The following is a 14,767-nucleotide window of genomic DNA, read 5'->3' on the forward strand; positions in this document are numbered from 1 at the left end:
ATTGCATAGACAAGCCCCAGAGGTCCAGCTGATTGCGGGTTTATGGCACAGCTCAGAGTGTGGACATTCCGAGTTGAAATTTTGCTGATTACAGTCAGAGGCTGAGATTCTTATCTGATTCTTATCTGATTCTTATCCGCATGTCTGATATCGACTGATTATTTTGTAATACCCCGCAAACTACTTTCTCAACAAAACTAGGATCTGGGATTTCCGCTGAGAAATCTAGCAAATCATATGGTTTAAAACCTGGAAAACTGGTTCTTGACTTATTTTCCTTTTACCACAAAAAAGGCTCGATTCCTGCGCCCGCGACTCCACCATGTTCCTCCCAAAGCTCCTGTGCAGGTGGAGACCCACATTCTGGAGTATTTGGGGGGACACTGGTATTGTTGTGGCAATACAATATTAAAGAAGGATTAGTTAGATGTATCTTATTTATTTGGGCAGCTGTTCAGTAGGCGAAAGGAAGGCTAATGCAAACAAATAAGCCTTCAGAGGCGACCATGCAGTCACTTGTTGACTCGTGTCCCTTGGCATGGCCAGTGCAGAAATGGGCACATTCTTTTAACAAAAACAAGGCATTTGAAGATTCCATCAGCTGAACTTTCTCTTTCAAGTGTTGCCAGTAGATGCACAATATATACATGTGTTTGTAAAAGACTTTTATTTTGAACTCAAGATGTGAATCTATGGTATTAAGGAAAGCAGAACAATCCTTTATTTAGCTGCACCTGCACCTTAATGCCTAATGAGTTTAGTCTGATGGAATCCAGACCTCAGGAAGGATTATAAATTCTCATTTGATTTCATTTACTTCCAAAATACCTTAAACCAGCTGTACCAGTCCAGAATCCAGTCCTTCTTTCTATATCAGTTTTACAAATGTTGTTGAATCTTTTGCTGTTTTAAGTAACTTTATGCTACATAATAATACACGAATAGCAATAAGGAACACGTGGCAACTTGAAAAAAATCATGTAGTGGAAGATAATTAGGAGCCTATAAGCTTGAAAAGCATTGGTTTCTGAGTACAACTTTATAATAAAGTTCTTCATGCTCTGGAAGCAAGATTTGGAAAAAGCCTGAAACTAAGTTAGTAGTTAATATTGTCTGTCCCTGGCCCGGTGGAAGGCAGAGGTGTCCAGCCTCGCAAGCGCAGATGAACACGCGCTTCAGGGCACTACTGGTATGTTTAACCATTTCTGTCTGTTTTGTATAAACACGTCAGAGATGCTTGGGCAGTGACCTTCCCAGGGTTACTGACTCAGGCTATTTATTATGAACAGTATCTAATTTATTAAATATATTTGAAGCCTTTTTAATTTGCCCCAATGTAGTTACTGGAATGTAAGAGTATAATTTGATGGTGTCGCATCTCTGCATGATCAAATCATTGCGTCAAAGAGTTACTATATCACAATTTGTTTATTCTTTGCATGTCCTCTGCACACACCTTCTTGCAGATCAAGGTACTTGTGCTGCAGGCTCCCAGCTTCCTCCTGTTGTACAGACCTCGGGGTAGGAGCAGACACCCTCAAAGGAGCAGGGAGACTACATTCCAGGAAAACTTCCTTGCCTTCTACCTGACTGAGGTTTGGTCCAAGCTGAAGAACTGTTTCACACTTGGAATCTTTCAAGAATGACCTGGATTTTTTAATTCAAAATTTTGCATTTTATCCCAAATAGCCCATTTTAGGTTTCCCTGTAGTAGTTGCTCATGCTGCCTTTTATCTTCACTGGCTGTATCCACATTATTTCTGGTCAGATCTGTTCAGCCACTTGTCTCTCCTTCCTCAGGCCTGGGGATTTGTTCCCATTAGTTGAGGGCTGTGTGTACAAACAGACAGGGCAGACTGCTGGTTTTTGCATCAGTGGCCTCCAGCCTCAGAGCAGGTTACAGGAAGCACCTTGAGCCCTGTTTGTCTGCTGGCTGGACTGGGGGATTATTTTCCTCAGCGAGCCATGTTGTCGCTATCTTTTCTCCCTCTGTGTGCTCTGCAACCTCCTCCCCCTTGAAACACCCATCACCCTGCTTTCTCCTCTAGACCAGAGCCACCCAGTTCTGTGCTGTGGCTGCCACCATCTGACCCTGATTTGCGATTCCTCCCCCCCAGGCTGCTGCTATCTCCTTGACCCTTGGATGCACTGACAAAGTGTGTGACTTGGAGTTCACACCTAAGGCTGGCACAGCTTCCCCGTGAAGTTGCCCTCACCTGATACAACTCCAGTTTCACAGCACCAGGAAAGCAGCCTGGCTGTCCCCCGAATGACAAAAAGAGAGAGAGCAGTGTAACGCAGCAGTCATCTCTGCTAAAAGAGGGAAAAGAAAAATGTATTCCTGCATCTTTGTGTGCCTCCCACAGCTGCATCCAGAGGGTGTAGGGGATGTACTAGACAGCAGCACACCTCTGCTCTTAGGCTGCGTTATTCCGTGCTATGCATCACGGTGCAGACAAAGAAAAGGACACAACAGCAGTGGTGCCTGTCATTTTGCTCACTGCTCAGTTTGACTACAGGGATGTTTCTGGAGGAGGGGGTAGAGAAGAGCTAAGGTTGCCTTAGGGAGCTGCAGGAGTCCCTGGCTCTGAGCTGCTGTCCAGGTGCATCCCCACCTTTCACATACACAGAGAGAAGCGACAGTTCCGATCTGTCAAGGGTAAATACCAGCCTGGGTTAACCCACTCTCAGTGATCACACAAGAGCTTCAGATGTTTTGTGTTGGCCACAATGCTGGCTGGTTGGGAGGACATAGGGGGAGCGAAGTTTTGCAGCGTCCCCACAGTCCCCAGCATGCCCAACAGTCCCCAGCTTGTCTGTCTCTCTCTCTCTCTATCCAGAAAAAACACCAGCCCCCAGCTGGTGAAGGGAAGGCTGCTGGGGGCAAATCCCCAGGTCAGCAGTGTCTTGGGTCCCCCCTTCCCAGTGAGGGGGGAGACAAGACTTGAGAGGCTGATGAGGGAGACCCTGTGGGAGATTTTGTAATGCTGAATTGCTGGAAGATTAAGGTAGAAACAGAGGGAGCCTGTCTAAAGGAGGAACTTCAGTCCCATTTATTTCTTTCCCTTGTCACTGCCCCATTTCTCCATTCCCTCACACCCCCCGAATCCTGCAGCAATCCTCCGTGCGTTACAGCAGCTGCAGCTGGATTGCAGCACCATGTGCTGCCGTGTTGCACGTGCTGAGGCTGTGAATAAGGTATTCTGAACAAACACAACTCTTCCCTGCTTACTTAACTTTGCTTTCCCCAGATACACATACAGACACTGCAAACTCACCGTCAGGATTCACACCACGGTTGGTCTGTTTACCATTAGGAGAGTTCCGCGCTCACAGAACAGTCCCACGTGTAAATTTTTCACGATACCTTTCATCTAGTCTGGCTCTGATTTCAGCAGAGAAACCACAGCGTAAGCTGGTACCGATCAGGGCACACTCGGAAAAGAAAATAGATTATCTGTGGATAACCCATTCAGATATTTTGTGGATGGTCTTTAAGGAGAAATAGTTTTACCATCCAGCATTGCCTTAAAGTGCCTGTGATGAAACCGCGGCAGGGGCATGTGTCCAAGGGCAGAAGGCAGCACACATGCTTCTCTCTGTCCTTTCCCTTCTGATGATTCTGTTTCCCCTTTGCCATCTACCACCCTAAGGAATTTTAACTAAAAAGTCTCCTGGGTGACACATGGGCTGAGAGGATGTGGTGACGTGCAGCATCCTCTCATCCCCCCACGTTCCGTGGTGTCTCGGCTCCCGGGGACACAGGTGGCTCCACATCCCTCCCCAAAGCCCTGCCTGCGGCGGGCACGACACTGACCCGAACGCCACAAGAACATCAGAAAGGGCTCAGGCATTTTGTTAGAGAAATAACCAATTTCTGCCCTGAGCCGTCCTTGCTAGCTGAAGTTCAACTTAGTCAGGAAGAACTTGCTGCTGCTTCGGAGATAATTAAACCCATCTTCCCCCAACCCGCTGTTTGTACACGCACAATGATACCATTGTTCAGAGTCATGCAACACATATGCTGACATTAAAGTGTTTAATCTTGTAGTACAGTATTCCATTATTTTTTGGACATCTGTACATGATAGAAAGGGTACGTATTAAGGGATTTGTTGACAAAGAAATAGCTAATGCTGATACATGTGTGGACTGAAAGGATCTTTCCAAGTTGTGTTCAGCAGTAGGGAGAGTGCTCCTTCCCAGGCCTGAAGCCTGGCACAGATGTGATATGCACCGCTGCTATTACCACTTTTCAATTTATAACAAGAAGTCAGTGTTTAGAAGAATTCTGGAAGCTCCCTGCTGGGTTTGTGGCTAGGTGGTCTTGCTGGCAACACCACCTTCATGCTGAAAGCTGAAAAAATGAAGTGATGGCTAAAGGAAGAATATTAACTCCAGAGGGCTGCTTTTTTTTTTTCTTTCTAATTTTTAAGCAGAAATGCTTACTCCCAGATCACTTTGTGGAGCAAGCACTAAAGAATTTCAAACCCCCCTGTTCTTAACCTTTGGAGTTGGTGATCGGGATTTATGTAGTCTGCTTTTCATCTCATCTGAAATTAATGCATTAGTCCTTCTTTCCACCCATGGACAAGGCAGGACTTTGCCCTGCCACACACTGAATTTACCACACGAGAAATATCACCTTCGCCTCCCTTTACCTGTCTGCAAAGCGGGCACATGAGTGTTGGGTGCAGGTTCTGTGCTGCTGAGCGCTGCTGTGGCTCAGAGCAGCCAAGGGCAGATGGGGACGAGACCATCAGGACGGGGCTTCAGCAGATGAGCCCAGACGTCCCCGAGTTCCTGAGAGTCCATCCCTATGGCTGAAGAACAGACTGTGTTTTTAGAAGTGGCCACTCCCTGGCAATGGGATGCATCAATGAGTTATAGAAAAAACCACAAGTTTTCTAGTAAGCTTATTTCACAGACCAAAATCAAGGGTGCATTTGTTTTTCCTTAGGTTTCCCCAAAAATCTGCAGTAGCTTTTAGATGAGTTGGAGAGCTGCAACTATCCACTGTAAAAAAGCCCTCCAAACACTGGTTTTATCACCCTTAAAAAAAAAAAGTCCCGTCACACAACCCAGAATATTTGCTCTACTCCGTTTACAGGACTACCAATTTATATTCTTCAACTATTTCTTCAATAATTTCTCTTAACTGCTGTTAATATCACCATGTAAGTCTTGTAGCTGAGAGGATGAAGCAAATGAAAAGCAATCACAGAACTTTGCTTTCCCAGATTCTTGCCATTCTAAATTTACTGCCGCTGGCCCTGTAACTCTTGCTGTCAAGCACAATGAGAAGGTAAACACGTGCCTTAGCAGACCATGGCCTGTCATGACATTATCGCAATCTTTATTGTACTCCCTCTTTTCCTCAGAAAAATATAAGGACTGACCTTGCACTTCTTGCTCAGTCGAGAATCCTGCTGAGCCCAGTGGACTCTTTCAGGTCCAGAGACACTGGGTACTTCCTTAATTGGTTGCCTCCTTGAAGCTCGGTAACATATGGAGAAAAGGCCTATATTTCATAAGCAACATGGTTTTATCTACCAATTTGGAGACAAAGAAGTGAGGCAGTAGATAGGAGTGGACCTTCCCTTTGAAAGCAGCTATGGACATGGGCTAAAAGTGCTGGTGGACCCCAGGCAGAGCTGGTGGTCCCAGGGCAGCCAGTTTCGAGGAATCTCGTACTCTACAGCGAAATGATGCAAGAGAGTTTCTGAAGTTTTGGCTTGGATCTCTACAGGTGGTGATGGAGAGAATCGAATGTCATTTTTCTAGGAAAATTCTATCAAGATTTTGTGCTGCTCAGTGAAATGGTGTAAGTCAAAATGTAGTTTGCCCATTCATGAAAGCACTGAGGCTAAAATCCTGGGGCTGGTGGGAAAAGCCAGCCAGCCCTCCGCGGTCGCTGAAAAAATAGGGCTCGTTTTCTGCAGCTATTGGAGGCAAAGCATGTAAAGACTTTCCTACCTGCTAAACTCACCTACACGACTTCTTCAGTCCCTGGGGCCACCAGGCACAGGTAGACTCCGAAAACCTGTTAGACCTTGATGCGGAGCATGGCGGATGTTTTTTGGCATCCAAATCTCCGAGGGGCTTCGCAGGCAACTGCTGATGGCTTTGCAGCCGCCTGGCTGAGAGGCTGAGGCGAGGGGGTGTTGTCTTTTGGAATCTATTTTCCTTCGACTTATCTTTCAGTCTCAGGAATTCAGGACCTTTAATCTATTTGAGATTAAAGTCCTTTACAAATCCCTTCTGGCCTTTTTTGGGAGCAAAGAAGTTACAGACACCCTACTGCACATTCCTTTTGGTGCTTTTTTTTTCATTGTAAATGAGAGACAAGTAGCACTGTTAATTGCTGTGAGTGCTATGGTAAATGAGACAACTGCTCTTAAAGTGCCTTATAAAAACAATACACATCAGGTGAAAGTGTTAACAGGAAAATTTAAGTTTTTACTCATTTAAATATTCAAAGGATATTCCAAGTGCGTCACCCAAATGTGCCAGGGAGGAAGAGGTGTGGAATTACCAAAGCTTTCCGAGTTTGGAAGCCTGAGCACAGAATCTATTCACCTGGTGTTTACTTTGCTAGTGAAAAAATATATTTTTTTACATCTTCAGAAAACCAGAGTGTAAAAATACTCAGGAAGGTAGATTAGCAAAATTAAGGCCTCCCATGAAATCCATTTAAATTAGTGGAAATATTTCTATTGACTTCCCTGGGGTTTGGATTAGCTCTTTAACGCTTCTGTAGTAATTTATGTTTTAACACAGTGATTCTTGGAAAATTACTGCTGTGATTCACTGGTTCTTTGCTTGACACATGGAGTTAGTGATTGACATTGTGCTACTGCGCTGGCTAAGGCTACACGAGGGTACGGGTTCCTTGATATGTACAGAGAGAAATAATAACTACGGCGAGCTACCTCTCAGCATAATTTTGCTGTCATGTGTCAGGCCTTGCCTACTGTCAATCCACATTACCAACTTACAAAATCCACCAGCATTTACAGAATTAGCTCAGGTTGGCTTTTCACTTGCCAGTAGTGATTTACAAAGTAGCTGAAAACAGTCAGGGCTCTTGTTTCTAGTCTCAACGTATTTTCTTGTGAAAATAGCCCAGCATGGGATTAGTTCAAGTTTCCCAGCTTTATGCTGATGTTTCATTTGCTTTAGAAGTTTGGGTACCCTGAAGTGTTAAACCAGGATAACAAGACCTTCTGTCCAACATTGCTTTTTTGGTACTGGTTTCAAGAATGCTGGCTGTAACTACACGTTTTCATCCCTGCATCTTAATGTTTTCAAGTTTTGTGTCTGAAAAGAGCACGCTTTAAGTCATGTCAAAACAAGCATCAAGGATTTGTTGACATTTTATCTCCAGCTTTCCCATATTTTTGGATCTGATAGCTGGCTACTTCACACCTGAGCACATGTATCCATCATGTTTTCTTTTAACCATCCTGGTCATTGCACAACTATGCGGTCCTGCCTCCTCTTGCATCACCACAATGCCACAACAGTCGGTTTGGAGAGACAAAAGACTTCAGGGAGATCAGAGCCCTATCTGTATCAGATGGATGGGTGCAGTCTGTGCAGCATGCAGATTGCAGACAGATAGTCAAAGCCAGACTTTCAAAGATGCTGAGCTTACTTGCATATTTGCAACAGAGGTGTGGCAAATTTACTGATAACCACTAACCTAAGATATGTGCTTGTTTTGGCTCGATCACCTTAGTCGTCCTGCACACTTTTTGGTGTTTTGCTTATTTTCTCATGAATCTCTTGTGTGCCTCCATGCTACAGCTTTCAAATCCCATCGTCTCAACCTTTCCTTTCCCAAAGGACTATGCCGAAGGGAGTGTCTGATGATCCCCACCTACCGTAGCTACAGTTAACTGCCACACTCACCATGCCCAAGAGTTATTTTGCACCAGCAGATTTTGAGCCATGTGTTAAATTAGGTCACAGTTTGTCTGCAGTGGTTGTGCCTCCAAAATGTGATACCACTTCTAGAAATGAGGAGGAGCACACATTTACACATGCATCACCTGTAAGCGACTTTGCATTGTTTCTTTAGGAGGGGAAATCCACTGTTTTCCCACAGCTAAAGCACACAGTCTGTTCCATAGCAGAATTATTTTTCAAGGGTGTTCTTCCTTTTCATATTTTACAACCTTTGATCGCACATCCAGAGCTTTGGCTTCCTCTCCAAGCAGCTGCTTTGCCAAGGCATTTGAATTGTGACAGTTTGTGAGCTGGAATTTCCAGTGTTTGAAATTAGGAACTGGGCTAAAACCATTGACCAAAAGTCTTTGGGTAGCAGTGATTTGTAAGAACTATGAACCTGGGACAAACATGAGTTCAAGTTCTTTGGGCAGATGGGCTATTAAGTGTAGCCAGCAAGAATTTGTATTGCTTGATGACTTTTAAGGGAGCACTTAACACATATGGCTGACAAACAGCTGAGATTAAGTCCCTCAAGAATGACCAAAAAGGTTGTCATTAGGGTGTGTTACGTCAACAGGGATCATGGATTTTATAGATCTAACAAAGAAACTACAGTAGCATTCAAAAAGCTGCAGCAATTCTCTTGACTGTTTCGGTGGACACTTAAAATACCACTTTTCCCTAACCTTTGCGGGGTTTTTTTGGTAAAAATACCTCCCCTTCCCCCTCTGTTCAAACTCCTCAGGTGATTAATTGGAAATGAAGCAGTTGCAGTATTGTCAAAGGTCTGACTAACACCCATCAAAACCAGGAAACTCAGAGTTCCTGAGCACTCCCCTGCTTACCTCGTGCTGTTGTGCTTAAGGTATTCCTGGGGTCTACAAAAAGTGCACGGTCATATATACTGTACCATATGTTCACAAATACCAATGCACAGCAGCATGCGTTAAGGATAGGATTTCAGCCTTCATAATGAAGAGTCTGGCTTTTATGAGTTCAAGTCAGACCCTTAACGTTATTTTAACATAGATTTTGATGTTTAATTATGTAATAAGATTTACTGCAGTCATCTAACAGATGTTGATTCAGGGTCAGTGTTTCTCATAAATTAGTTCTGAAAGGATTTGTTACTTCTGGGTCAGCAGATAGGTCCAGAGTGCAAAGAAAAAGGGGAAAAACAATAAACACCGAGTTGAAGGGTTTCTTGGGATTCTTTCTTCAGTTACATATCCACATATTTTCATGATCTTAATGACTATAGCCACAGGAATGTTTGCTTTAACACTAAAGATGGCTCAGCCCAAAACCCTATATCCAAACATCTGCAAAGCATGGGAAAGTTCAGACTTTGGGGCTCTTTATTTTATGACCCTGGCCGTTAATTTTTCATACTAATATGACACATTTTTTCTAGGGCTCTGCAGTGGGAATCACTATGAACTCTAACAGCACCCGGAAAAGTTTTGTCTTCGTGTGTTTGTTGTTGGACTTTGTCTATGAAGTGCAGCTCAAGACTGGTGTTGGCTGATGTAGTTGTCATCACATACGTACACTGGGAAGGTGCACCCACCCTCCTTTGAAAATTCAGCCTTCCCATGTTTTTGGAAGAAAATCACATTGGTACATCCTACTGCTAGACCTCTCTATAATACATCCTGCTGGTGATGTTATCTGTAATATATTAATAACTGAAACCACACAATATTATGTTCATTCTTCTATAGCTGTGGTTAAAGGAGCTATTCCATATTAAAATATTTTTTCCTCCCCTCTGTAATTTAGGTGCAGAAAAATTCCTTTGAGACTGAAATCATACTCTCTGTATCTTATTCTACTGCGAATACCTTGGAGGAAAGGGATTGAGGCACATTTAATACTGTTGCTAGCACTTATAGGGCAGTTTTAGCCTGCTGAGTGTTTTACAAACACCAGTGAATATTCTCAATATTCCCCCACTTCAGGGTATGAGGCACTGATAGATCTTCCTGAGGCCATACAAGATGTTGTAGCTCAAGATGCTGCTACAACTTCATTCATTCAGTGCACTCTAAAACTGCCCAACGTATAAAACTTAATCATCTTTACCTTGGAAAGTTTAGGGGTTTCACACTTAAAAATCTCCTCTGAGATGAATCCCAGCTATTAGGAAGAGCTCTGAAGTGTTTGCCTGAGCAGCAATCACGCGGTGGCAAACTCCGAGCCCTGGACTCCTTGTAGAACGACGTGTGAGAGGAGGCAGAGCCCGTGGCCAAGCTGCTGAATCCCAGCCAGCAAAGCTGCGCTGAACCTGCTCCGTGTGAGCCCTTGGACACAGCCGGTTCCCGGGGGTCCCCCCAGCCTGTCCCTGCCACTGGGGGGGCCCTCGTGAGTGCCGACGTGCATTTGTGCCGTGCAGCGCTGTAAATTTAAATAGCACTTTCCAGACTTGGGCTTGAAACTCCTCTTTTTCAGGAGTAATTCCATTTAAGTCAATGGATTTACACAATGGATTTACTGCTGCCAGAAGAGAATGAGGCCTGTAGAAAGACACACATTCTTTGCCAAGAAAATCTCAGAGCTAACTACTTGAATTGTGCAGTCGAGCTGCAGGGAGGTCAAGTGGACAGACGATGGGACTGGGACATATGGGATGTCCCTGGTTCAAACCTCGGCTCTTAAAATGACATGTGGTGTGACCTCTGGCGAGTCAGTTCATCTCTTATACCTCTGTTTCCCCATTTCCCTTTGTCCGACTTGTCTGTTTAATTTGGAATTTGTTCCAAGAAGGGCGCTTCACTTCATGTGCCGGGCTGGGGCACTGACACTTCTCCTCCCCCTCGCTGAAGGACAGTCTTGAAATCTTTGTTTCTCACATCACTGACCCTCCAGTTCAATACCCACGAGCAGTGTTACACGAGACCATCGGCTGGTCCATCAGAAGACAGGCAGACGTGTCACTTGGTGGGACAATGCACCGTTCTGACACTGTCTTGGGAGGACTCTGGCACGTCTTGTTATTTCATAGGCAGGGTGGGGAGAAGGTCCTTTTTTTTGAACATTTGCTGCACAGCCCTGATCACTAAAGATGCCTTAAAATAAAAGCTTTGACCCTTCGGAGCAGGGCTGTGAGTTTGTGATGAATTCAGCTGGCACTAAATGTGGGTCACGGGCATGAAAAGCCTCAAGGGCTGGAATTCGTGTGTGTCTGTGTGTGGGTGTGCACGTGTGTGTGTGTAATTGTCAGAAGCAGAATCAAGCCAAGAACCAGCACCCCTGAAAAGCCCCATCTGTGTGTTTCAGGTCGTTATCGGTGGCGAGTGTCCAGAATCACTTGTCAAACACGAAGCTGCCAAAAATTAAACACAACAGTCACCCACACCCTGTACCAGCCAGCTGTAAAACTGTTTCAAAGAGAGTCTGATAAACACATATATGCTTGCAATAGCCCAGATAGAGTCGTGCGTTTCCTACGTGCTTTAATGAACCAAACAACAGCGCGAGATGCAGCAATCAGATATTCTTGCCCTTTTCTGTTGTGGCAACTTGCAGACTTGTTTGATGGTGAAGGGAAAGGGAACAAAGCAGGTGGCTAATGGGCTGTTTTTCTGTTTCAGTGGAGCATGACAGAGAGTTTCACCATCAGCGCTGCCACTACCGAGAGTTCAGGTTTGATCTCTCCAGAATCCCAGAGGGGGAAGCGGTGACGGCTGCCGAGTTCAGAATATATAAGGATTACATCCGCGAACGCTTCGATAACGAAACGTTCCAGATTAGTGTCTACCAAGTACTCCAGGAGCACCCGGGAAGGTGAGTGACCCACAAGGAAATCCCAATGAAAGCGCAAACACAATATGCTCCTTCCAAAAGTTCTGTCTGATACTTTTCGAAATAGCGGTGCCGTCAGCGAACACGTCTGAAAGGCTGGGCTTAGGCATTAGGGTTGTAGAGTGAAATCTCAGTGCTAATGTGGTGGCTGCGGAGCTGCCACGTCTGGTCACCCACTGAGGACACGGGGTGAAGCGTCCCCGGGAGCGTCCCCAGCGCTGTGGCCCTGGCCCTGGGAGCAGCCAGTAGCTCTGGCCCTGTGCTAGTGCAGGAAAAGATTGTGAACTCCAAGTATTTCAAGATTTCTGGAAGACCTACCCTCCTGCTGCTTATGGATCTTGAGGTGGCAAAACCACATCTGAATGCTTCCTTTCTAATTGTAGCTAGCCTTTATTACCAAAGGCATTCAAGATCCCTAATTAACAAAGACAGACGACACCATGCTTTTTATATTGACTGATTGTTTTGTGTGTGCAAAACTACAAGATGAGCTATTAAATCCCTTCCAAGCAATTATTAATGTATGCCAAGCTCCCTGACAAATCCTCTAGGGAACTTGAATAAGAACATATGTTCAATTTTCTCATCTGTTTTTAGTTCCAATTAATCAACAATCCCAAACCATTTATCAAAGGCACTTAGTTTCATTGCACATATTTCTTTTCATACATATGCTACCAAAACTGAGATTGCATTTATTTACATGAAAAGCATTTACAGTCACATGCTAGTCAGAAGTTATTCTCCAGGACTCCTAAATATGGGGTAATAATACTACAGCCCTAATTTCAGTTTATGAGAGGAGAAACACTAGGGATTTAAAAAGGTGAAAGTCCAAAAGGGTAAAAAATAATAGTGTAATCAGGACTCTGGCTTTATATTTTTATAAGGGCTAATAAAAAAGCAGAAAAAAAAAGTTTTCATGTTTTGATCCATTAAAATATGACAGCAAATCCTATCAACATTTTTAAATGCTGAGAATTTCTACCAGCTTTGCTGTATGGTAAAAGTATTTAAACACTGGTGTGTTTTCTTCCACATCTGAAATTCCAGTTTTATGGGTCAAAACTTAGGGTTCACTTGGCATTTCTAATGACGCAATTATTTGCAGGGTTCAGGGTCTATGCTAATACTAATCTGTTTTTATCAAACAATGATAATTCAAACTATACATTTTAACCAGGCTTTCTTAAAGGAGAAGGCAACAAGCCACAAATGTGCGTAGAACCAGTTAGTTGTCCTGTTTAATACAAGCATTTAAGTTTATTCCGTCTTAGGCCCTCCCAGAGACAGAAGCCTCCCATTGCTGTATTTCTGGAGTAGCTTATATAGGTACAAGCCTGCAGGGATGACTTTTCACTCTTGGGAAGAGCAGAAACGAGATGAAGAGGCCGTCAGCAGTGTGCCAGGGCATTAGGGGATTGCCAGAAACCTGTTCTTGGAGTAAATGTCCTTCCTCATCTGATGCCAGGGACATTCTCCTTCAGATCCTGATGAGTGAGGTAGGTGTGCCCACAAGGAATCTTACTGACAGAGTTTGGATGACATTTATTACCTTAAATTTACAATGATACATCCACAAGTTTGTTAAAACCATGTTTAGAGAGGGCTGCAAGGAGTTCACTGGGGATAGTTATGCATGGAGCAGCAAGAGTTCCTACAAGCTGTCTCCTCCAATTCTTATTCCTAAAGCAAAAATGTATGCAAAGGGCAGGCATATACATGAACCACTGGCTGGAAGAGGTGAGGAATCTTGCTAATTATACAAATGTTCCAGTTACAAGTTTAGATACAATTTGACTGCATCACATTCACCACAGGAACTGTATTTTTAATGAGTGTTTGTGTATATTCACCCTTTGCATACATTTTGGCACAGGCAATGGTGGGTTTTGAACAGTTTGTGCTGAAAAAATATTCCTGTTGGTTTGGATTGACCAAAGGTAAAAATATTGTCACTAACATTTGTAAAAATATTTGCTCTTTTTCTGCATTTTTCCACTGATATTTTCCAACCGGCTCTGTCACAAAACAGTCATCCAAGCCCATGTGTCACTGGGCAAGTGGAGAAAGAAAACAAACTCTCTCCAACGTTGATCAAAAAACACCCATTCACTTTGATGCTTCCTTGGCTGTTTGTCTCATCCTGAGCAGGCTGGAAAGTCAGACCCATCTGACGTTGTCAGCAACAAGAGCAAAACAAAGCCAAACTCTCCCCCCTGCACGGGCAAGAAAACCTGTGCTCACGTTGGGCTTTGGAGAGTCCCGTTCCTGGAGCACAGCAGGTACAATGGCCAACAAAAAAACAAGTGGTTTTCCCTCTCCCTGCGCTCTTACAATGACACAGGAGCAGTGGGATCTCCCAGGAGATTGGTGGAGTTGCCTTTTGAGACGAGAAACACCACTTATTCTCCTGGGCTGTGCCCTCTGTGATGTGCACCAAGACACAGCAGCTCAGAGGCAGCTACAGCTTTGCTTCTCCTTTGTAACAGCAGCACAGCAGAGATTGGGACAGTTTTCAGGGCCACAAAACCAGCACAGGGTGCAGCTGAGAAGCCCAAGCGGAGGCTGACTAGAGATTTTTTCCTCTGAGGGTGAAGAGACCACTGGATATGCTGAAGGCTCGATTTTCAGTTAAACCTCAGATGAGCCTCCAGTTTGGAGGGTGTGATGGTGTGCCCTCAGTTCAAATAAACCATAAGTATGAGCAGTTCAACAATTAATGACTCGCTTTACGAGTTCGGGCAGGTTGGCAGGTATCTAACCAGCAACATCTCTTGTCTGCAATTTCTTGTCGTTGAAAAATACAGGCATAGGTCTTTCAGACAAACAGCTGTGCCCACAGCAGGCTGTTTGTGAAACCCTGCCCCTCTGCCTGCTCCATCGTGGGCAGATAGACACCTAACAACCGTGGCAGTAAAAATGAAAGCCCAGCTCTGTCCTTTCTGGCAGACGAGATTCCACTCTGGGCTTTGACTAATAGAAATTTTATCTCTGTCAGACTGGATAT

The 14,767-nt window shown here is 44.3% G+C and overlaps 1 protein-coding gene across 1 annotated transcript in view; it reads left to right on the forward strand.

The window, feature by feature from the left end:
• Nucleotides 1-14,767, forward strand: part of BMP7 (bone morphogenetic protein 7) — a 43,745-nt gene that overhangs the window by 12,471 nt on the left and 16,507 nt on the right. Inside the window, exon 2 of the mRNA XM_082065345.1 lies at nucleotides 11,547-11,739. Coding sequence (XP_081921471.1) covers nucleotides 11,547-11,739 — 193 coding nt within the window. The remainder of the gene's footprint in view (nucleotides 1-11,546; nucleotides 11,740-14,767) is intronic.

This window comes from Streptopelia decaocto (assembly GCF_964273445.1).
Source record: "Streptopelia decaocto genome assembly, chromosome: 14".
Taxonomy (NCBI): Eukaryota; Metazoa; Chordata; class Aves; order Columbiformes; family Columbidae; genus Streptopelia; species Streptopelia decaocto.